Source organism: Sinohyriopsis cumingii, chromosome 8, assembly GCF_028554795.1.
Source record: "Sinohyriopsis cumingii isolate HCF-2022 chromosome 8, ASM2855479v2, whole genome shotgun sequence".
Lineage (NCBI taxonomy): Eukaryota > Metazoa > Mollusca > Bivalvia > Unionida > Unionidae > Sinohyriopsis > Sinohyriopsis cumingii.
The window spans coordinates 9,784,283-9,810,006 of record NC_142968.1 but is presented as its reverse complement, the minus strand read 5'-3'; the positions used below and the strand labels follow the sequence as shown (position 1 = coordinate 9,810,006).

The following is a 25,724-nucleotide window of genomic DNA, read 5'->3' as shown; positions in this document are numbered from 1 at the left end:
TTCTTGTGTTACTTTTCATTCTAGCCTAAACACGTAATAATTGTTTATGTTGGATTGTTTGATTTACAATGGTACATTATTTTGTGGGTTTGTTGCTTATTGTTGTCCTTCGTATCTTAGTGCTTATGGTTGTTTATACGGGGCCTGTTATTACTGGCATTGCTAGGTCAGGCTGATTTTCCACAACACAGTATGGTGCAGGGGGCCAGGTACATCTGTATCAATCGTTATAAGGTCCCCTGTATGCTCACAGGCATAACACCACACCCTAGGCGGATGGTCTCCAGCTTTTGAAATGATATTAAATTATGTGAATATTTGTTGTTGTTGGGGGGTGTGTGTTAATAATCTGGGGAATTTATATTTTTCCATCTTACTACGGTTGCTACTGACATTGGTAGGTCAGGCTGATTTTTCACGACCACAGTATGAATAAGGGCGGCAGGTCCACCTTTATCAATCGTTACAGGGCCCGACGTATGCGCACAGGCGTAACACCACACCCTAGGCGGATGGTCTTCAGCATTTTTTATACTTTGGGGAATTTTAATTTTTCCCTGTTACCGCTGATATAGCTAGATCAGATTTCTCACGACCGCATCATGGTGCAGGGAGGCAGGTCCATCTTTATCATTCGTTATAAGGTATGCCGTATGCGCACAGGCATAACAGCACACCCTATGCGGATGGTCTCCGGCTTTTCCCACAATTCTTGATATATTTGGTCCCTCTACCCCACAAGGCCCCTGTGTCGCATTCATCCGCCTCGTATATAATTTGTGACCACTGCATCGCTTAATAGTGCCATGGTATATACTAAGGGTCTTGATATAATAGGTTTTGGGGTTTTCCTGTTTTCAACTGATATTAAATTAGGTGATAATTCGTTTTTGATAATCTGGGAAATTAAATGTTTCCTTTTCTACCGATATCAGTAAGGAAGCCGAGAAATTAAAAATTTCATTTATTACAAAAACACAGGGAATGTATAAACAAAATATAGCAACAAACAAGCAGCAAACACATGACAATTGTGCGATTTCTTGGCAAATATCACTAACGAGAGACAGGGGGAAAGTAACATAGGATTTGTGCCTACATATGTAAATACGACCCCTATAATCTCAACTCTTTATAACTGGGTAAGGAAAATTGGGAGACCTGAGACCAGGAACCCTGAGAAGTACTAACCTGCCAAAACTTTGGGGAAAGCATAGAGAAACCCCAATTCAAAACATACTTCAATAAATGCTTTATTCAAATTCTTTTTGATCTTTTACAAGAGACACACACCGAACACATAAGGGGGACACACAAATATAGTAACTTTCGAGGAGTCCCCATTTGGGTCTAAATTTTATAAAAGATTTTATATCTTTGTAGTGATAATTTATTTTGATATATATGCTGATCAGAAAGTAATAGCAGGTTAGTTTAGCGGTTAATTTTGTGAACAAATGACTGACCCGTTTCGTATATGTTTTAATCTTCGCGATAACTATGAGAAAATCGGCCAATCAAAATCCTTTCAAGCTGCTTAAATAAACACCATGACTATGGTGTAATTTTCTAAAGTTTCAATGGAGTTTAATCAAAAGATTCAAGTGCCTTTCACAAATTTATTTGAAACAAAATAGTTTCGATTTGTCGTTGAAGTGGAAGTGTTTACGTGACGTGTGTGATATCTGCAAGCTACTTTCAGTCATATTCTGAACACTCTTGCCTTTTCTGATGACTAAAGACACTGGGACGTTCCGAGTGTATGACTAAGTCTGGTTAATAATCAATGCTTTCAGTCAAGCATTTATTAAATGAAGGCATCAAGTCCATTGGTGGTCTTCGGGTCAAATGTAATATAAAACAAATGCAAAGCCAATCAAGAGCGTTCTGATATGTTTATTTGTGATTAATCTCCATAAACATGACATTGAATATACATAACTAAATCATATTTATGAGAATATGAAAAGTGTTCACATAATATATTGATCTATATCGATCTTTAAAAAATTTCTAGTGCACACATGTACATGTACATCCTATGGTTACCTTTACCTTTGGGGTTTCTGATATTTCATACATATATAGTTCAGTTGTAAATACATATATAGATCACTTGGCATGTATATCAATTGTGTATTAATTAGTCCATCATTAACGTAATAATTTTCTGAGCAAAATAATAACTCTCACCCCAAATTCCCCGACTGCGAAACACTCTCTCTCTCTCTCTCTGACGCGACTGATCGTAACTTGACTTAAAATCCTGGACCGTGAAAAGATTTCAGCATAAAGCCAAAGTTCAACCCAACATTCCGTACCCCCCCCCCCCAACAAAAACAACAGAAATTACACTTAGATTATACTTTTCTACATAAAAAATAACCCCGCCTCTTCCTGAAAAGTAATTCGTCCGTCCTTAATACCGGCAAAAATCCTGTATTCTCCAAACTCTAATATCAGATATGATACCATACTCTGTCATGGCAATCCAGTAGTCCGTCAGAGGGGCTCAAACTAATAAAGGTCTAAAAGGTTTGTTCTAATCAATTTACGGACTGTCGAAGTTGTGGGACTTTGATCTTGAACTTGAATTTCTTGCTGAAATAATTTCATGATGCTGGAATCTAAAAATGTAGATTTTTACTTCATTTTATTATTAAATTACTCTTTTGTTTAACTTTCAAGTTAGATATGCATAAATGAGACTTGTGAGGAAATATATCTCAATGGTTGACACTAATTTCTCTCCCTTTACGTCACACAAGATAGAAGCGTCTTGTCCGAAGTATTCCAAAACAATTGTATTATAATTTTATGCAACTTATTTAGCATAGTTATGCACGTGTTTTCATGTAATAAGTAGAACCTGATCTGAATACAATCGAACATTTACTTAAGGAAAGGTGCCCCCCCCCCAAAAAAAAAAAAAAAAAAAAAATTAAGGAAAAGTGGACCTGACAAACACCAATAAATATTTTTGTTAATAGCGACCATTCGATTTTATAGACCAGTTATTTATTGCAACCTAACAGATAAAGCGATGAATTCCGTGTTCGAGAGAGAGAGACAGTAATCGTTAGTAACGATACATTCCGAATGAGATGTAAAAGCTGTAATTTGATTGTTCGATGAAAAAGGTTAACATCATATGACCTCGTAAACGTGTCTGTCAGCTCGCTATGATGTTGGAGATATCTGTTTGAATGAAGAAGAACTTTACGTTTAAACAGTAATTATGTCACGTGATATTCTCTTTGATGTATTTTCTAACCAACACACAGTAAAGATGAAAATTACTTAAATTATTCCAACCGTTTATGTTAAATAATTGCACATCTACCACAGTGTAACAGGACACTAATTAGCACTTCATGTATTCGGACAAATGTTTATGACCAATTACCATTTTTAAATAGTACAGCTATAACATGAGTAACCATAATTTATCGTAAATTCAAGCTCGTCATATCGTAAACATATATTTTTTGCCTACATTTATATAGAGAGTACAATGCATGTTTTCCTTTTGCGTACAATTTAAAGGTCAGATATAGAGGTTTCTGCTTAAAGTTATTTTCTAATCCTCCATACACGAATTCCCAATTTTGTTTCCTTATAAAATTGTATTGCATAGTGTTCTAATTACTTTTAAGTGCAACCCACACAAAAGTGAGAGCAGGAATTATCTGCCCTTGATATGTCTCTGGAAGTATAAAGCTTCATTAACACTGATTGTCGTTATTGTATAAGGAGTTTGGAACAGATTCTATAATGAACTCTACTCTCGTGGAGGGTGAAGATATTGAAAGTACTAATGATACACATACAGTGAATATGGTCGTCCTGATGATATACCTACAGTCAATAAGGTCATCGATTGAAAGAAAGGAAAAACTAATGTTGACAGCTGGAAACGGCTAATGATACACCTACAGTAAATATGGTCATCGATTAATGATATACATACAGTCAATATGGTCGTCGATTGAGAAAACAGAATGATTGCTGACAGTTGTTTGGAAGAACTACAAAGACGGTGTGCAGTTTCATACGATTCCTGTTCTAAACGTTACAGTATATATATATATATATATATATATATATATATATATATATATATATATATATATATATATATATATATATATATATATATATATATATATAAGGTATAAACAATAGCTCTTGCAAACTAAATTAATTGTAGTGTTTAATACGGTAAATGGCACACCTCCCTATCTTTCCATACATAATTTTTGTTCATGTTCCATTTGACATTTGCAGTTCTTTTTTCCTTTGTAATACAGTGAAGCAGAGATTAAATTGAAGACTTGTGCAATTTCAATTTAAAATCTCTCTCTCTCTCTCTCTCTCTCTCTCTCTCTCTCTCTCTCTCTCTCTCCCATCGGTCCTAAACGAAGCTTAAATCAAAGTAATTGATGCATTTGGAAATAACTCTTATTTGATTTCACTTTAAACGTCGGGAATTCGATGAGAGTAAATTTTACCAGCGACGCGAACTTTTAATTTGCACATACTGTTCGACAAAAGGCTGAGAAAATTTACTTGTATAATATTTAATCCATATTTGACCTTTAATCTCGTGTAACATTTGACTGTTTATATTACATAACAAGATGCTGTCTTCATTTGCAACCCAACTCAAAACTTCATACTGTCTATAATCCTGAAAAGAAAAAGAAATTTAATTATTTCATTGATTTTCCAAGAATATAATTAATTGTGTACTTACTTGTCTTTTAAATCTTTATACAGTAAATTATATAGGCTTGTTTTGGTATTCGGTTCATTTCCAAATTTCAATGAAGCCATGGTTCAGAGGTCTGAAAATCTAGAAGTGGCGCAATCTCCACCTCTGAATGGGCGCTACTACTACTAGTACTGCTATGACAACGATGTTTCCTTATAGTGCCACTACTACTACTACTGCTGCTGCTGTTGCTACTACTACTACTACAGCTTATGCTGTCGCTACAGCTACTACTACTACTACTATTAATATTGCAGCTGTTACTGCTACTACTAATAAATGAGGGAAATATTTAGATTCAGAAACGACTGAAAATTGTTAGAAACAATAATTTTTCCTCTGGCATTCAGTGATACGAAATACCACGTGATGCCATTTGGCATCTAAACAAGATACTGAAACTTAATGATTATGTTTTCATTTACATGCCTTTGTATTTGCTGTCCTACGCCAGGAGGGAGAGGTGGTCTGAAAAGAAATACAGTTGATTTAAGCATCACATGTTAATTACTATAATATGATGCTATATACCTCGTAATTACGAATGCATCTAAATTAGAAACTCTAAAATGTAACAGTCAAAAGATGTTTTTCTCCGTCTATGTCTGTCTGTCTTTGTCTTTGTCTTTCGGAATTCAAGGTTTTTCTTGCACACTGGGATACCTGGAAGGCCCACTAGACTTTATATATGCGCGTATTTACGTCGGGGATTTTGGGGGGATTTTTTTAAATGTAGCTTTAATAATTTTAGTCATATCGTTAAGATGTCTGCAGTGTGTCAGTTTATAGTTATGTCTGGCACTGGGGCATCATGCCTAAGACACGTGGCATCTTGTCCTACCCAGTCATATTAGCCTGATACCAGTCCGACCAGTCCAACACTAACCTTTACTGTCAAGCAAGGCAGCTACTAGTACCATTTTTATAGGTCTATGGTATGACTCGGCTGGTGTTCGAACCGCGACCATCCGCAATAGAGGCGGACGCTCTAACAATTTAGGCCAGAGGAACGGTAGGGGCACTTGTGAAATATTACAGACCGTAAATCGAGACTCGGTAAGAGTCCACTGGAGCGCCATGTTTGAACCTTTCTTCAGGTGTATGAAAGAAGAAACCCATAATTTGCCGTTGAAACATGCCACTGTGATTTAATTTATTTCTTAATTGTGAAAAATTAAAGAGTGCGTTTTTTATTTCTAAAATTTATAACTTGCATTCCTAAGATATTATTTTTGCCCTTATTTTGCTCCTTTACTTACCCGGCACTATATAATGTACCGTTAGCCCTATACATACATACATACATACATACATACATACATACATACATACATACATACATACATACATACATTGTTTTTTGTGCCTGACCTTTGTCCATGAGTGAGGATATAGTATTTGTGCATAACGGCTCTTGGTCTTGTTGGTAACCTTCAAATAGGTTGTTTACATGGGTCTGAGTTCAAGACAAATCCTTGAGTATGAGCTTAGTATGTTCTGGAAATATTCGTGTTTACAGTTTGGGGTAATGTTCCATCAAGATGTCTGAGTTTCTTCAGAAAAGACCATTGCGACACAAGTCAAGCGGGGAACCAACATACATTGCAAAGCGCCATTTGAAAGATGCGGGTATGTTCTATATTTGCTAGGAACAGAAGTATTTAGCCTGATATAATTCAGTCACAATTTGGACCATCGAAAACTTGACATTTCCTTTAACTCCGACTGCGTAGAAACATCCTGCCATCTTATCTTAAAGTTTATAATTTGCTGGGTCAAGAGCTCGAACAACTTTGATGTTCTGGCGCTATGCCAGCTTATGAAGTCTCAAACATGGAGTGAGTTAAACAAATTTATCATGTGTGGCCGCTTAATTTGAATGAAAAATATTAAAATGTCCGCAAAAAAATCAATACAGACATGCTAACTAGCATATACAACAATAATATCAACTCTTATTTATCACCAGTAATAATAATAATAATAATAATAATAATAATAATAATAATAATAATAATAATGATAATGAGAAGAAGAAGAGGAAGAAGAAGAAGACGATGAAGAAGAAGAAGAAGAAGACGAAGAAGAAGAAGAAGAACTGTTGTTATACACGGTTTGTTTGAATATCTGCAAGCTTTCTTTAAATATCTGTCTTTACAACCATGAACTAAATGGGTTTTGTATCTCCCCGTCAAAATTAATTATTCGTATCTCAAGGCAATAAAGCCAACCTTGCAGGTCAGGAAGAGAGTTCGACTGTAATCAAATCCAATTAGTGTAGTTAAGGTGCTATGGCAGCAGATGCAATACAAAGGAAACGAACGAACAAATGAATAAATTAATTATTTAAATGTTATCGATAAACCTAATGTTTATGCTAAATAATTAAAAACATAATTTAATGTTCATCCATAACAAAAGGTCCAATGTTTGCAATGAGACCTGAAATTTTTCCCAACTTTAAAATAAGAAAGAAAAAAATAGCAGGAAACAAGTCTGTGGTCTATGCGGTAGATCATTTGGTATCGCAAGAACTCGTACCGATAAAATATTGAAACATGGTGGATATGTGAAATGAAATGTTTATGAAATGAGTATGAAGACACAACAGAATTTGAGAAAAAGGATATATATATATATATATATATATATATATATATATATATATATATATATATATATATATATATATATATATATATATATATATATAGCGAGAGAGAGAGAGAGAGAGAGAGAGAGAGTAGTCGACCATTGTGTACCTGGTAACGTCCCTTTAAAATATTTGATGAGAGGAATGAGGTGGGTTTTGATGAGAGGACTGACGTGGGTTTTGATGAGAGGTCTGATATGGGTTTACTGTTGTGGAAGTGTTCATCTTGTCGAAATGGGACCATGGTCTCTGTTACCATGGAAATGGGACCATGGACTCTTTTACCATAGTTAATTCTACATTTGTACTTCTTCATCAGGGTATATAGTAAACAGTGTGCTCGTATGATATTTGTTTATATCAATCGAAACAAATGAGTTTCTGATACATATCGACCTTAGCAAACGCGGTGTCTGATTTGAATCATTTTTGGGTCCCCTAGATTCACGCGGGGCCACATATGAGCACGGCATTTGGAAATAAACTTTCAAACAAGTTTTATATGATATGGAAACTTAAAATTTTCCTCCATCACTTTAAAATAACTGTCTCTCTATTGATATATTTTTTTTTAAATTACCAACGCGTGGGGGCCCTGTGAGCGCTGGGCCCAATCGGGCCCAATCGGCCTAAGGCCGACCCTGTTTGTATATCACTAGTCATGTGCATCAAATTCCTCCTAGTTTGGGATTTATTATGTAGACATATGCTTTCCATGTTTTTATTAATGTGTTAAACCTATTATATAGCATGTACAATCTGCATACCTTTTAAGTGTTTAAACAGGTACTGATTAAAGGAGATTTTTTTAATTGAAAGCTGTAAATGTGAAAAGTATGTTGAACAATTCATAGTACATCTGGCAATGTCAGTACCACTCCCCGTCAAATGATAATGCATAAAAGTCCTGAGATTGTTAGATGTCATAGACTTATATATTAGTTTCGAATCTGTTAATAACAAGATCCACTGTGCGATTAGGGATTCAAATATATTTTGTTTCGTTGCATTACTTAGTTACTTTACATGACTTTATTACATTGCATTACTTTGTTACTTTACATGACTTTATTACATTGCATTACTTTATTAATTACATGACTTTATTACATTGCATTACTTTATTACATTGCATTACTGTATTACCTTGCATTACTTATTACATTGCATTACTTTATTGCCTTGCATTACTTTATTACATTACGTGACTTTCTCACATTGGATTACTTTATTGCATTGTATTACTTTATTATCTTGCATTACTGTATTACATTGCATCACTTCAATGCATTGCATCTATAGAAATTGTCTTGGATTATTAAAAATGAACACGTTCCTCAATCAAAGTCTTGGTGCTGTATGGAACAGGTTTGGATTCGGAAAGCAGTAAGAGGAAATCACTACTTACGCTTGTGTTTGGACACCAAACTGTGAACTGCCACCCGATTGAGCGCTGAAAAAGATTTTAAAATATTAAGATTTGCTGTCTACAGTCGCAAACAATCTGACAGAGTAATGAAGTCACGATCTGATCAAGAAATATGCCTCATTATAGCTACTCTTCAGTGTTGTAAAACAGCTTTAGTCCTTTCAGCTACCAGAAGAAGGGCCAGTAGACGTACTTTAACGCTATGAAGATAAATCCATGTGTACGTGCAAAGCACATAGAACCCAAGAAAGGATGAATTTGACATTACAGAGGTGAACATTGTATATGATATGAAACAGTATGAACCTGGGACAAACAATCACAGCTTCTGTTATGTGCATAATAATAATAATAATAATAATAATAATAATAATAAATGTTGACTTCATACGGAACCTAATCTTGGAAAGCTCTAACGCTTTACGATGTAAGATATCACGAGAAAACATATACTACAAGGACAAGATTCAAAAAAAAAAAAGACCCAAAATTTACAAAACAAAATGATGCTGACAATAACTAAGAAAGTGAAACATTGTCAAGTCTTTAAGTATGTTTAAGTTTGTTCTAATGGTCAAATACGTGAATTGCAAGAGCACTCTTGAATGAGGTCAAAGTGTCATTGTCTCTAAGATCAATGGGCAATTCGTTCCATGTCCAATCGAGATAAATTTATAATATGGCCGGCACCAGTAAAGGTTTATGTTTTCAGCCGTAATATTTGTAGTAACCTATCAAATAAGGAGTTGTATTTCGTGTTAGGGAGAGTTATCGTATGCAAAGATAAGTTCTCGACGACGATTTTCTCTTTGATAGATGTGAGATCTGTAATTTGTTATGTGAATCCAATGCTTAGCAGAACATGGCCTCGGGTCGTTTTCCGTCAGATCTTCCGTTCGTTAGAAAATATCAAGAAAAATTATGTTTCAGTTATTACGCCATTCCGGGTTGTGGATTTTATTTCTTGCGACAATTTATGCAGCAAATAGGCAATGCACCAACCCATATTACTGATCTTCAACGATAATTAAATTTGGCATAACATGCCATTCAACAACCTTGTTATGAACAGGCTTTTGATTGCCGATAAGGTTACGTTCTAAAACATTATATAGCCACGAAACCAGCTTAATAGACATACAGACAAACAAGTGCGCGATGCATAAATTTAGCCGTACACCCACCCCTACAGTGTACTCCAAAGCGTACCATCAGACATGAATTAAGTATCCAGTCTTAAAATTTTTTTTTTGCAGAAATTAGGACTGAAAGGGTTGCCAATGGAAGAGTTAGTCACCTTGATGTACCGCTGTAACAAACACGGAAATGTGCACGGCATTGCTCCACAACCCATATATAGTCGTTCATAAAGCCCCAATTTTCATTGCGACCTTTGCAGTTGTACGGCTTGGCTTCTTTCTCCTTGTATATGTCGGCTATAGTCCTGTCCACTGGAACTTTGCATTCCCTGAACTCCCCGCCATGACTGCCACATTTGACCAGTATACAATTGTCTATTAATAAAAATAAAAAAATAGAAACATTAACTTTTTTAGGATTATACACAATGCCGGATTTAGGCATAGCGAGACCCTAAGCTATGGGAAGCTGTAGAGGCCCAATTGGGTATAAAATAAATTTGAAAGGCACCTTCAGACTGTTGAGTTCAGACTGTGGGGCTCTAAGCTGTAGCTTGTTTAACTTAATGCCTAAATCGGGCACTGATTAGACCTAGTCTTGTACAACAGGATGTGACATAATAAATGGCAAACAACTTGGAAAAAAAGGTACTTTAGAAAGGTACCAGGAGATAACGAGAGTGAAGGTGCATTCAACAGGCAATGATACTTTTATTTTCACGATAAGTAAATTAAAATTTTCATTTTCTTTGGTCATAAATTTATAAAACTTTTAAAGTATGTCCAAAGACTGAAACATGAGAAACATCTGTTTCTCTCTTGCATGGTTGGTACAGAAAAAATCTAACATAGTCAATTTAGCAAGAATTGTACGTAATTGCGTCATAATTAGCAACTAATAAAAATACTGTTGGAGATTAATATCGCCCGTGTGCCTTTATTTGCTGACAACTGTACTTTAACCGGAAGAATTTTTAAAATAATAATAATAATAATAATAATAATAATAATAATAATAATAATAATAATAACAATAATAATAATAATATAACAAGCACGCTTGGTGTGTCACGTGGATATGCTAAATATTGGAAACAAAAATAATGTAATAAATGCTAAGAATGATTAGTTAATCTAGATTTCAAATATGGAACACACTAAATCCTTACTACAATTTGTATTGCACCTTCATTTCATGAAAATGTGAAAGTAAGGTAATCCGAGTGTTACGTTTTCTGCTCATGATAACAATTTCTGATTTTCTTCCATGGTAAAACACACCAGAACACAGATGGCTATTCAAGAGCGAAAGTTCCCTGCCCAGATTCTAATTGTTATTAGCTAATATAATATAAAAGGTCTGAGAGAAAGACAGATGACAATGATCTTTATTCTTAACTTTCTTTTGTTATCAAATTTCTTCTTTAAATTATGCTTGGCTAGCCATGACAACAATAAAACAATTAATAAAACGTGGCGAAGAATAGACAGGAAGTATCCACAAAGAAAAATAAACGGTTTCGTACATATTTGTTGGAAGGTCCTCGCCAGTAAATATTCTGTTAACACTAATCAAGTTCTGACTTTTGTTTTCTAGATAATGAACCAACGCAAATTACAAACAACGGGTGGATTTGAGACTTATGATTGAAACAGTTTCATAAGAAAACAAATTTTCTTGTGATATACGACAGTTACTTTGTATGCAGATCGTCAACATAGTAAACGTTTACATAACTGCATATGACAACCAGCTTTATGTAACTGCCAAGCCCGTTGAAAACGTGACAGCAAATTCACGAGAAATTTCCTTCTAAAACATTGGTCATTAATCAGCTAGGTAGATACAAAAAGACTAATACACTTAGTTACTTACTGTTCTTCATGACGTTTTACGCATTTATCCATTCATATTTTAGAAATGTCCTTTTAGCACGCAATATATAGCGTGGATGGTGCTGACGTGCCGTTAAACACTATACATACATATATTCATACGTAGGTTTTCTTTTCGCTATACGAAATGTAGGTTGCAGCAATACATTGTAATTGTGCATGCATATTAGTGTTTCATAAATTATTTATCTAGGAAAAATGCAATCTTCTTTCGATTACACACTTCAATACTTTCATTGAAATGAACACAGTGCGACTTTTAAGTCCCTCTTAAGGGCAATCATTAAAAAACGTATTTAAATTATACCAAACTCCATTATATTTCACTTTTGTAAACCATTGTACGTAACTGGGTATATTTTAAATTTTCAGCTTTAATGCTTGCAAGGCACGAGTTATTTCGTTCAATTGTATCATGCAACGTATTTATAGTATGTCAAATGAGACAATTGGAAATTGCACGCTCATTGCAGAAATAGATTCATCCTTCTCTTCCAAATATGCGTGGCCGTGATCAAAGGCATATTACGATCATCTACGAATGAATATCATTGCTGTCGTTTTACTCGTGATTTTAACAGGATGAAAACCATGACCATCACTATGCTTCTGTCCTGTATTAGGGTATGACAGCATTTCGTCGGAAAACATATTCGGTGGGCTTTCGATTACCAATAAAAAAAAAGAATTAAAGAATTTAAGTACAAATAAACCAATCAAATGTACCCAGTTAGCCAAAATTAGGTTGTTTAAAATAGAAACCTTCACGGATCTCGACTACGTTATTAAATATTTATTGCCTGAAGTTAAGGAAGCTAATTAGCATAGTGAGGGCCTTCGAGGAAAACAATAGCACTGGGGAGTAATGGGAACTAACTTTATGGTCGCCATCTTTAAAGTATGACACATTGGAGACAATGGTATTCCATGTCAAACTTTCCAAATATTTGACATTAATGTGACACTGGGGACAATGGGAATTTATTATTATCCCTTTCAACATGACATTTTCCACTGCCCGTAGAAATGGTTTTGGGTCTTGAGTAAAAATGAAAGTTTGTCGTCTATAGAAATTGCATATCAAGTGTCCATAGATTTAATGTTAATGTGACTGATTGAGGATACGGCGAATTTAACATTACACATTCATGTTGAATAATGTATAGGGATAAGAGGAAATATAATGTTGAACTACATTGACTGACCAACACCTATACTGACTATGTAACACGCACGTAATCATGCATAGACCAACACCCACATCTACTAACAAATACGCCGGTTTGATTTATCAGTACACTTACACTTAATAAACAATACGCCAGTTGACTGACCAACACCCACACCTAACCATCACGCCGTTTGCACTTGCAAACACCAACTCTAGCTAACCAATACGCCAGTTGGAGCAACCAACACCAACTCACTGACTAATAACTGCACCAACGAATCAAGATGCAGTTTGGACTGACCTCTCATCAATTTACTAACACAGGGTATGATGTAAATGACGTTGTATGAAAACGTCTTGTAATCCTTATAAACCGAACTGTACCTCATGTCACCCCTATCCTTTTAAGCTTTCTTGTGATCTCCTTACAAACAAAACAAACACCCCCTACCATCCATGTAACCTCAATAACCCTAGCAGTGACGAGCAAAATTAAAAAGGTTATGAATATACACACACTATATACACAAAATTAATTACATAATATCACCCATGGCGACTACGGTAGGAATGCTTATATACAATCACAAATAGAGTTAAAAGGTCCATATATTTTCTCCAAGGGTCAACCAGATCAAAATATGTAACAAAAGTCAATTTTCTTATTTTCTTCTGTCTTTTCGTTTTAAATTTATTCATTTCAAAGTGTTCTTTCTCTGTTTCTTCCAGTAATTTTGCTTTGAATTTTTTTGCTGGGATGGGTTCTTCTATTTCTTCTTCTGCTTCTGAAATGTTATAAAATGTTTCCGTTTTGAACATTTTGGGACACTCAAAGATCAATGTCCTTTTTCGGAACACTGAAAACATGTATCTTTACTTTTATCTCTGGACATGGTTTCTCCTGATTTTGAGGCTATTTTTCGATGATTCATTTTGAACATTCTGTAACCCAATATATTTTCCTGTGATAGACATAACAGGTGTCTTCACTTCTATTTCACGAGGGGTAGTCCTGAGTTTTTTCAGAACTCTTGTTGTAAGTGTATTTCCTAATGACTCTCTTTAAATCTGTGACCAGAAGTGTGACCTTCTGTTCCTCATTGGTGCTGATCGTGAAACTGTGTCACCTCATATTATGAGAGTCCTATTGGCAGAAGTCACTGAAGTCCCAGTACAACCATCCTCCTTAAGATTGCGGAGAAATGTTCTTCTAAATATGAAAATCATTCGACAGTCCCTGATTAATTTTGTCACATTTAATCTAATCGCAGTCATGGTTCCAAACAAAATTTAAGATTGACCGCTTACAATTACAAAGTGAAATTTTGAGAGTAGGTATCAGGTCGGCTGCATTTATTTTGGATGTATTGGTGTTTGTAAAGCCTAAGTTTCGGCCCAAAGCGATAGTCACTTTTTGCTACTTGTTTCGTCTGCAATAAATATTTAAATTTAAATGACAAAAGCACTTCTAAAAACGATCCACATCTGAGAATTAACTTTCAATGACACTTGCAAGTAATTTATAGTAGTGAAACAAATGTCAGTGTCGTGGAACGTTTTCAGACAAACATGAAAGAATGTATGTGGAAATATTTTTTACATCAACACTCAAATACACTGACATGTTGAAACGTCTCGTCAAAAATGACAATCAATCGTACCATCGTAACATCGGTTTTGTGTTCCAGAAAAATCGACGCCTCAAAACAAAGTGACTGTATTTCATTAATTTTAATTAATTTTAATTAATTTTAATTAATTCAAATGGTAAACCCCGGAGACTGGATTCGCATAAGAGAAACAAAATGTAAATTTGACGAAAACTATTTACCTAACTGGATACTATAAATGTTTCGTGTTACATAACAAGTGATTATGTGACCCACCTGTTTACACATTGGACGCAATGAACGAAGTGTTAAAGGAACACACTTGCTTGAGTTACAACGAGGGACCAAAGACGTGTTTGAGATACAAAGTATTCGTGATGTTAAATATCATATCCAAGAAGTTTAAGTTCGTTGGAACGGACGTCTACCCAGACTCGATTTATGGATTGCTGCTTCACGAAACATTAACTAAAAAAGAAGAATTCACGACCGTGCTGTTAAGTACTGCATCCATTATACCAAATTCATCTTGCCAGAACAAGTGCAACAACCACAGTGGATGTGCTATGGAGAACGTATTCCAAAAAAATTAAATAGTCTCTTTCTGACAGATCTTTGTGGTGCATTGTGGTATTGTAGTATCTATTTGAAATGTCAGTTTACAGCAAGGAGATAAACAGCTGTGGATTATTTTACTCAACAATTGTATTTTCTATCTTCTTTCCAAGCCCTCGTTGAAATATGCTGACAGTTGTAACAACATCGGTAGCCACAACAATACCAGTGACAAATCGTCCAGTGTTGGCAATCTTTCAGAACTCTTTTGACATTTATTGACGACTCGGAGACAAGAAATATCGAAATATGAATACCAATTATATTTAACATTACTTATATTTATCATTACTCACTTCATCTATGGGTGAATTTCTCAGCAACACATTATGCTGTCCTGCGACCAAATGACTTCGTTCCGTACAATTTGACCACGAAGATCATTGGAATGTGGCCTTTGTAGAAATCATTCATCCCACTCAAGTCTAGAATATTCTCGCGAATCAAACCAGTTTCCCCGTAGAAATATTCAACTAACAAATCCAAGAACACTCTTATAAAACTTAAAATAGCTATAACGAAACAAAACAGGCAGCATAATTGTTTCTCCGAATTATATAACTATGACATGAGCATTCCTGTTGGAAATTATTTATACTCTACATTTTGTTGAAACTATTTAAATTATTATTAATGATCAAAGCAATAAAAAAACATACTTATCGAGTACCATTCACCTTCTCATCGTCTTAAAGAAGATTTTCCAACAGTAAAACTCTGTCAAGTTTTTCACAAGTTAATTTGCTATTCTGGTTAGAAACACGGTTCTTCCCCCTAACAAAGACATCATCAGCAACAAGCACAACAGATTCTTCAAGCATTTCAGAATTTCAAGTTTGTTTACTCTGATGTCGTTGAATACAATATAGTGCGAAGTGTGAGTCATTCTTTTCAAGATAACTCTGCTGTAACTTCTTATAATGAAGGAGGAAACAGGTATCACATTCAACATTCAAGTGATTCGACAGGGAAAATTAGTATAGAAAGAGATCTTGGAAGGAGTAGTCTATTCTTTAAAGGAAATTACATTTTCAAAACCGATTATCCAGTGAATTATGTAAACTGTACCCCCAAGAGTGGCTAGACAACGAGAACATGGTTCGTAGATAAGTTATAATCCTTGGTCGCCAGGATACGATATTAAATTGAATTCAAAGACTCGTGTCGAAGAAATTGATTCCTCGTCCGTGCCGCATCAAGGACAAGGCCAATAGAGATATGTCGAATATCCTTCAGACCTCATGGCAACCACCAGAAGAGTAATCAGAAAAGAACAGTTGGGGGTTTAAATATGTCTAATTATTATTAAAAAAAAGGATGCACTAAGAAAAAAGCACATATTGGGATGTAAAAGTTTCTTACTGCAATAAAATAAATGGACTGAGATTCTTGTGAATGTTCCAAGACGTTACAGGATATATTTGCCATACCACGACAATGATGACGATACAAGAATCCCAGTGAGTAGAATTTCATCCGGTATCGCCTTTGATCGCCTCAGCTCCTGTCTAGTTTAACATCAAAGAACAACCTAAGATCTGAATTATAGTCAATTGTATCTGAAAGGCAAAGTTATCAATATCTACAACACTAATCCAGATGCCGATGTCAGAGTGGTCAGCATGGAGACATACCATTACCAAACTACCCTGAGTTTTTATTGTCAAACGGAAAAGAAACCAAGAAGATACACCTCGATACATAAGTGGTGTAAAAATATACCATCTTGGACAAGTTCAACTGCACAGACTTCATTTTGGATTGTGATGCAGACCACAATGCAGTATTTAACGATCGTCAAAAGAAAATCAAATAAGGGCATATTTTTGAAAGGATGGATCATTTGCACCTAATATGTGGTTGCAAGACAAGTATTTGCTGACTAGCTTCGTTTGAGACTGAATCGATGTAATAACATTTTCCATTTGGTGAATACAAACTAACGACGGAGAAGGAAGACTGTAAGTGAGTCGTGTCAAGATCGTAACTAAAACTGCAACGACATTAGCCAAGCTCTAACCAGAACAGCAACCATGTATCCTCTGGACATCGATCCAAAGATCATGTCTTCCAAGGTCAATGGCTTAAACTTCTGTTCATTTGCCTCTTCGGCAATGTCACAATCAACGGAACCACTGATCAATAGCCTTTCCAGTTCCAACACTTCTATGCGTCAGCAATAGAAGTCATCCGAAGCGGTCAGACGTTGAGCTTCAGGCCTAACCTATTTTTCCCCAAATAATATCCCGAGATCCTACATGACTCTCTTTGAAGCCACTGAACAATGATAAACCAACAGTAACCATGGCATTCGCATGACGATTATAAAGGAGAATAAGCATTGTGGGGATTTGTTTTCACTCCACGCAAATGCTGCGACCAAATAAAGTTGCAACCTATAAAGTCAGTCCAACACCGTATGGAACTTCTGATTGCACCTGCCGTTGAGAACACAGTCAACACACTCTTGTAAGCAGAATATGACAATGTTCTGGAAATCAACTGTCAGAGATGTGATCCTAGACAAATAAAAAAAAAACATACAACACGAAACCAAGGATATAGAAGGAGAGGATGATGTTTCCCATCCAGAACAGAAACTACAACAATCGCAGACACCAATCAGACAAGAAACAAAACAGTCAGTTATTTTGTCCTGATGGCCAGAACAAGAATAAACACTTTGTCTCTAGTTTTGTTCGACAAGTAGTTAAATAAATCACACTTTTAACCAAAGAGCCTGGCTAACCGATCATCCTAGTCAAGAGCAACACGAGCAATATTTAATGAGGATAGAAGAATACCTAGTAGTAAGGACACTCATCCCAGAAGAGAGGGTCTTGAAAGAGTGGTAATAAAGAGTGTACTTCACCTTGGAGACGAAACGCATTCGTGATCTCTTGCAGCAGAGAACAGAGACCATCCGTTAATCGCTATGCTTGGCAGATCATTTCAAAGGAAACATAAAGTGTGAAATAGTTGCTTTTCACTATATGTGAAGATTAATAACTGGGAAGACCATTTCTTCCTGATTCACAGGTCGTACAAAACGCTCTAGAATTCAGTCCCGTGTGTCTGAGATGAACTTCCATCGGAAACCAGAGATGTTTGCGTGTATGGCAAGAGCTCGGAGAACAGTCCTCTTGAACCCACTGGAAAAGCATTTAGTTTTATTTCCAACTACCACAGTGTGGACTATGTTGACTCCCATGAATTGTCTCATTGTGAAGATGATATCATAGAATTTAGGAGAAAAATGCTGTATCCACACACTGATTTAGTGATGTGATTACCAGATACCATGGTGTGTGGACATGTATTGACCCGGTTTGACGGTGATTTCTCTTCTCATAAAGGATGCAAAAATGGAAATATGGTTTTGTTATCATTATTAGTTCTGTTTTCTGCAATCAAACACGTGGTGTCCAGCGATGGCAAAATGTAAATGTGCTAGATCATTGGAAGTCTAGTCTTACTGTACATTGTTGACCACCTTGTAAATACGTTCATGCTTAACAATTTGTTACTGGGGAGGGGGTGGTGTCATTTGTACATGGAGAGGGAGATACTAGTCTTGGTAACCCTTCCCCATTTGTTCTTTACAAATATAATACCTTGTCATACTTTTCACTTCTCTATTTGTCGAACTTTGAATTTTCAATGGGTGTTTTCTTTCACGTATGCGTCTGCACGTCGCAGCTCTACGGGATGTTTCCATCACCAAGTATAAAGCATATAAAGCAATTAATTCTCCGGTCTTGTCATTCCTTGTCTCAAGGATTTAGTAAAGTTTTAACTTACCGCTTTGACCAACATCAGGCGCCTCTGTCAACAACCCAGATTAGAGGGACATTACTCGGTCAACAAGCCGAACTAGAGGGACATTTCTCTCCATCTCAAAATGTATCAAGACAAACTTCTTTTGTAAGCTTATCATCAAACATTCTTTTGACAGCTTATCATCAGACATCCTTTTGAAACAGAAGGCAATGTCACTTTCCTTGATGTAGAAAATCATGACATCTTGTCATCACAATGATCTATATGACGTCACTTCATATCATCAGCCAATCAAATCACTTTTACAAATTTCTGGAAAGCCTTGTACAGAAAATACATGGAGCCAAACATTTCTCTCTCTCTCTATTTACCTGACACTAGTTGAACGAGATTATGCTTCCAGACGATGTCAAATCTTAATTCGGAGCGACTGATTGCGTCGGAGATGGAACAAAGAACTGCAATATTCTTGACTTAAATAGTTCCTTACCAAACAAACTACTTTATACAACGGGCATGCGCAACCTACAACCGGCGGCCTGTGTACATTTAAAAATAGATATCTGGCTGGCGGCCTGTGTACGTTTAGAAAAAGCTATCTGGCTGGCGGCCTGTGTTCATTTAAAAATAGATATCTGGCTGGCGGCATGGAGGATGTTGCACGTGCTTGTCATACAAAGCGTTTTCCAAAAGATTGTCTTCACTTCATCGATAGGCGAAGCGATGAAACCACCGCTGTAAATGCGCCCAATTTATTCATAATTCGGAGTTTGTCTAGAGGTATTGTATACATGTAGGCATCATTAGACATTTCTAATTGACCTTTATTTTTGCCATTGAAATGAGGATGCATTAGTATATAGAAAAGCGATAGTTCAATATTTTGGTTTAAATTACAGTTAAACCATCAAACAAATAATGTGTCTGTAGATTCAAACAACGAAGTTTTATTGATAATTGGCAAATGTAAGAACACTAGCAGCTGGTGATAAACAAATAAATAAATGTAATGATCGTGTACCCATATAATCTTATTTTTACTTACCTTGTGCTTGACTCGCAAGGAAAAGGAAGAAAAATCCTACAATATGTAATTTGGCGTTCATCTGCGAAGAGAATATCTGACTCCTCTGTCCAAATTTCTGTTTCGAAAAAGATAATCTTGCTAATTGAGAAGATTATTTATGTTAATAAATAAACACACAAATAAATAAATAAATAAATAAATAAATAAATAAATAAATAAATAGAAAAGTCCCCCAACAGCCCCTGCACAAATAAATTAGATGCTGTCAAATCAGCTAAACTTATCTTCTGAATAAGATAAAAGACAGTCATTAAAAAAATAAAACAACGGTGGAGTAATATAAAAGGCAAGTTCGGAAAGTAAATAATGGTCAGAAATACTTATATTTATAATTAGAAATGTGTATCATGGATTTTACACAGAAGTTAGTTTATATTCACACGAAGTATAAAAAAAAATGTAAAAGGTTCTAATCCTGAAAGAACAGCAAATATTAATCCTTCTGGATTTTTTATAGCAAGTTAATTAACACTTTGAATGAGAACATTCCGCAGATGCTTAATGATTGGTCAAATGTTCCAGAGAAATGCGATGACTTTAAATGAATAAAACTGTTCAAAATAAATTTACTTCTCACTTCCAAGAAGAAAAAAAGAAAATTTTCCTCGTGAGGTTTGAATCGAATAACACTCTTGTGCATTCACCAAAACGTCATCATGTTTTGGGGTTATTATGCATTTCCATTGTTTTTTTATCACACAAGAATTCAGTACGTTTCTTGTTTTACTTTTAACAGCATTAAGCTTGGTGTAGTAAGCGCCTTGAGAACGTTTCAAAAAGTTGATTACGGTGTTCTTACCTACGTTTCGCACTTTTCACTGCCGTCTGCTATCTCACTGCTGTCTGCTATCTCAATGTAGATTTTGCGTTTTATGTATATCAACACAAAACACGTGTCATATTTTTTGGTAGGGCATAATTAGAAGTAAGGTAATTAGTAACAGTGTCATGATTACAGTGTATATAGAATCACGTTTTTCGCAACATAAATGTTAGAGCATTAAGTCTTGATTCATTTCGAGTGCGTAAATTAAAATCTTTCTTTGATGAAGTCAATGATATTTTAGTTTTTTCTCTCGCCACAAGCTTTTTCCTTCATTAAAAATCCACTTTTAGTGACATTGTGGGTGTTTTATGGAATAACAACACATGATGGCTATATTGTTCCAAGTGTAAGTGGAGAACAGTGTCGTGACAAGAAACACACCACGCCAGACGAGAAAGGCTGATTCATTGGTAGGAGTATGATACGTTAACTAACGTGCCACAAAGGCTGACTATTATAACAAACAAGGAAAATATCTAATCTCCTGAAATATAAAGTTGATTCTTATACGTTTCCCAAAAATTCCGGTTTTATTTTTTTATTTTTTTGTCTAATGTCATTTTTGAATTTGAAAGTCACTAGGTAAAGTAAGACAAAGCGACATATTTTCAGACACACTTTTGATTTATGTATCTACCTTTGCGTTTACAGTCACGAAGCTTGATGGATTGGTACATTTGAGAAGTATTTAAAAAGTAGGTTACGGTTGTCTTATTTTACTCCCCATAGACTTTCTTTTCGATTATAACATACGCACAGTGTCAACAGACGATACAGGGGACTCCGCGCATTGGTGTACGTAACCTACAGGTAAAGCAGTCCTTTTATTGCAATCGGGTAAATATGCTGTTTTTCTCTCTTTTTTACTGGTCGAGGAAGCAAGAGCTAAAATATCAACAAATACGGAACCACATTACAAGAATTACATCCAAACGCCATACTTGCATTATATGTTAAGGCCCACCTTACTACAAAAAGCCTGGAATTATATCTAGAAGTAAAATGAATAGTGAAAACTTTGATCGCATGCGACGACCGGTCCGGTTCAACGCTGCTCGAAGTTGCATGCGAGTTTTGTACTAGAAAATACTGTTTGAAAGGTACAAAGTTATGCTGGTGCAGTCATGGCGACACAACACAACTAATAATATGCAAGAGCATGATTTTTTTTTATTGCTTGTTGTCGGCAGTACTTGTACGTTGGTTGCCTTATTGGGTGTTGTAGGCAGTACCTGTACGTTGGTTGCCTTATTGCGTGTTGTCGGCACTACCTGTACGTTGGTTGCCTTATTGCGTGTTGAAGGCAGTACGTGTACGTTGGTTGCCTTATTGCGTGTTGAAGGCAGTACGCGTACGTTGGTTGCTTTATTGCGTGTTGTAGGCAGTACGTGTACGTTGGTTGCCTTATTGTGTGTTGTAGGCAGTACGTGTACATTGGTTGCCTTATTGTGTGTTGAAGGCAGTACGCGTACGTTGGTTGCGTTATTGCGTGTTGTAGGCAGTACGTGTAAGTTGGTTGCCTTATTGCGTGTTGAAGGCAGTACGCGTACGTTGGTTGCTTTATTGCGTGTTGTAGGCAGTACGTGTAAGTTGGTTGCCTTATTGCGTGTTGTCGGCAGTACGTGTACGTTGGTTGCCTTATTGTGTGTTGTAGGCAGTACGTGTACATTGGTTGCCTTATTGTGTGTTGTAGACAGTACGTGTACATTGGTTGCCTTATTGCGTGTTGAAGGCAGTAAGTGTACATTGGTTGCCTTATTGTATGTTGTAGGCAGTACGTGTAAGTTGGTTGCCTTACTGTGTGTTGTAGGCAGTACGTGTACATTGGTTGCCTTATTGTATGTTGTAGGCAGTACGTGTACATTGGTTGCCTTACTGTGTGTTGTAGGCAGTACGTGTAAGTTGGTTGCCTTATTGTGTGTTGTAGGCAGTACGTGTACGTTGGTTGCCTTATTGTATGTTGTAGGCAGTACGTGTACAATGGTTGCCTTACTGTGTGTTGTAGGCAGTACATGTACATTGGTTGCCTTATTGTATGTTGTAGGCAGTACGTGTACATTGGTTGCCTTATTACGTGTTGTAGTCAGTACGTGTACATTGGTTGCCTTATTGTATGTTGTAGGCAGTACGTGTACGTTGGTTGCCTTATTGTATGTTGTAGGCAGTACGTGTACGTTGGTTGCCTTATTGCGTGTTGTAGGCAGTACGTGTACATTGGTTGCCTTATTGTATGTTGTAGGCAGTACGTGTACATTGGTTGCCTTACTGTGTGTTGTAGGCAGTACGTGTACGTATATTATAAATGACACATGTTGTTAGAGAAGGTACCAAAATGCACTTATTGCATATTGCAGAATTGTCAGCTAAAAGGGCGATTTCCCCAAAAAGTTATGCCAAGGTTTAAAAATCATGATGACGGGTAGTTCAAAATAGTCAATTATTAAAACGGGAATTAACTGTTTTATTATTATGAATAAGTTCCTGCAACTTCCTTCCTCTCTGTTTCGCTACTGTTTTTGAATTATTGTTTGATGACTTTTTTTCGTTTCTTCCTGACGCTGACGCTTGCCTATACGTGTCAATAGCTGATATTCTTGTCAATAGCTGATTATACTTGTCAGTAGCTGCACTCTGCGTCAAGCGCCTCTTCTTGCACGATGTACATGCGCAAATTTCGAGAATTATCGACATTTATATGCAAGAGAAAATTCAGTTATCTCCCTAAGGAAGTTACATACTAGTAATTAACCCTGCCGGCAGAAGAACCATTAAGTATCATGAACGGGCTAGATTCTAAAATGTAATTCCTGATCTACTTAGCAGTCGCGTCGTCACGTTCACAATGATAGAAATCTTGCTAATTACCGCAGTTAACATAATGGACCTGACGGCTTTATGAATGTTTGGCGACTAACTGATAGTTTCATTCTTTGTTTGTTAAATACGCGAAATGAGTTGGAGCTAATTATGTTGTTTATGGTTATTATTATTAAATAACGTGTGGCTTCATGAATCACGACGTTATAAATGGATATTATTAACAGTGCAAGCCTAAAACACACACACACATGTATGTATGTATGTATGTATGTATGTATGTATGTATGTATGTATGTATGTATGTATGTAATGTATGTATGTATGTATGTATGTATGTATGTATGTATGTATGTATGTATGTATGTATGTATGTATGTATGTATGTGTGTGTGTGTGTATGTATGTATGTATAATGTTACGTGTTTAGGCTCTTTTAAACAGTAACAAGAAAAGAGTGAGGACAACAGGCTTTGTAAAATTTAACAAATAATTTATTTCCCTAGAAAAAACAAGGTAAAAATAAGAAAAAGAACTTACGGTTTTACGAATCAAATCCAAAAATAATCCAAGAATAATCCAAGATTTAAAAAATAGAAGTCCTAGTAATAAAATGTTCTAATGAAACTGGGTTCGAATCAGAGGAAATCATAAATGGAAGGCGATGACGTATGCTGTGGTCAGCGTCGTCCTAATGTATTAACAGTTCTTTGTTGAATCGCAGACAACAATATTCCGGTGTTTGAATTCTTTGTAAATTTTGATAACAATACTTGTCCAAGAATTAATTTAGAGCACAACTATTTCCAGGGAAAAATAATCTATTAAAATCCAAATAATCTGAAGAAAAATTAAAAATTCAACTCAAACTGGTCACAACATAAAACACCTCGAGGTATCCAGTGTTAAGGCAAGAATAAAATTATTTCTCAATACATCAATATTAAATCTGGCTGCTACGCAAAACAGATGCCCTGATGCGGGTCAATCTTCCGGTAAAACCAGAGTTGGAAACAATTGTTTCATTTTATTTGTCACATACGCTAATTATGGCCTCGACTAAAATCAATGATTTTTACTCTGGGAAAGAATTAAAAAACTAAAAAGTTGTTTACAAGAACCCTATACTAGTTTCTGAATCAAGGTCAGGAACTAGATCTGCATTATATGCAAAGTTTATATTATTAGTGTTTACGAAAAACTTAACTGAAATTCTGGAAAATGTCAAATCCAGTAAATAAAGTTACATTACAATAGCATGAAATGGAATTTAAAAAAAAATTTAAACTAACAAATAAACAATTAAATTATTAAGTTAAATCAAATATAAATTAAATTAAATATACATAACTATATATATATATATATATATATATATATATATATATATATATATATATATATATATATATATATATATATATATATATATATATAGAGAGAGAGAGAGAGAGAGAGAGAGAGAGAGAGAGAGAGAGACAGACAGAGAGACAGACAGACAGACAGACAGACAATTGGTTGGGGAAGATTTTCAATATTCAGACATATAGAAAGTTCTTCGGATTTCTTTGAATATATTTTATTGCTGAAATCTCTTTCCGTAGATTGAGGATTGGCAAATTTCATTAACATTTATGAGACCTTCTGTTTTAAATGAGACAATTTCATGACTGGGAGGGCATATAAAATAACAAAGAGTAGACAGTGAAATACCACAATAACGACAGACTGGGTGATATATTGTGAGAGAGAACCATGTCATTTTTAGTCTGAGAAAAGTTGTGAATCATGCACGAAAGAATGAGAAAAGACTGGTTATTTTTTGCACTGAAGCAAAGTCATAGACCTGTTCAAATTCCTGCAATTTCGAAACACCGCTCCCATATAAATAAAAGGTTCGCGTCTCTGTATCATCCACTGACACCGA

General features: G+C 35.5%; 1 protein-coding gene across 3 annotated transcripts; it reads right to left on the bottom strand.

Annotated features, from left to right (window-relative positions):
• Positions 1 to 1,878: 1,878 nt before the first annotated feature.
• Positions 1,879 to 21,108, bottom strand: LOC149792957 (uncharacterized). 3 transcript variants are annotated; one of them, XM_089966826.1, is made up of 6 exons: positions 20,954 to 21,108; positions 20,113 to 20,209; positions 10,154 to 10,370; positions 8,836 to 8,880; positions 5,204 to 5,242; positions 1,879 to 4,690 (listed from the first exon to the last, which is right to left on the bottom strand). In XM_089966826.1, exons 2-6 carry the CDS (start codon positions 20,171 to 20,173, stop codon positions 4,666 to 4,668), a joined length of 387 nt encoding a protein of 128 aa, XP_089822952.1. In that variant the 5' UTR covers positions 20,174 to 20,209; positions 20,954 to 21,108; the 3' UTR covers positions 1,879 to 4,665. The 3 variants fall into 3 exon arrangements, with proteins under 3 accessions (XP_089822952.1, XP_089822953.1, XP_089822951.1); XM_089966827.1 differs by having other exon boundaries at positions 20,958 to 21,051; XM_089966825.1 differs by lacking the exon at positions 20,954 to 21,108 and adding an exon at positions 20,732 to 20,866.
• Positions 21,109 to 25,724: the final 4,616 nt, after the last annotated feature.

What these genes read in the sequence shown, in the direction of transcription:
- LOC149792957 (XM_089966825.1), bottom strand. Translation starts at nt 20,794, where the DNA reads ATGCACAAGAGTGTTATTCGATTCAAACCTCACGAGGAAAATTTTCTT. An exon ending in TTTGGTGTCCAAACACAAGC is followed by an intron (nt 5,243 to 8,835) that starts GTAAGTAGTGAT and finishes ATTTCTTTTCAG; the next exon opens with ACCACCTCTCCCTCCTGGCG. An exon ending in GTAGGACAGCAAATACAAAG is followed by an intron (nt 4,691 to 5,203) that starts GCATGTAAATGA and finishes TTTTCTTTTCAG; the next exon opens with GATTATAGACAGTATGAAGT.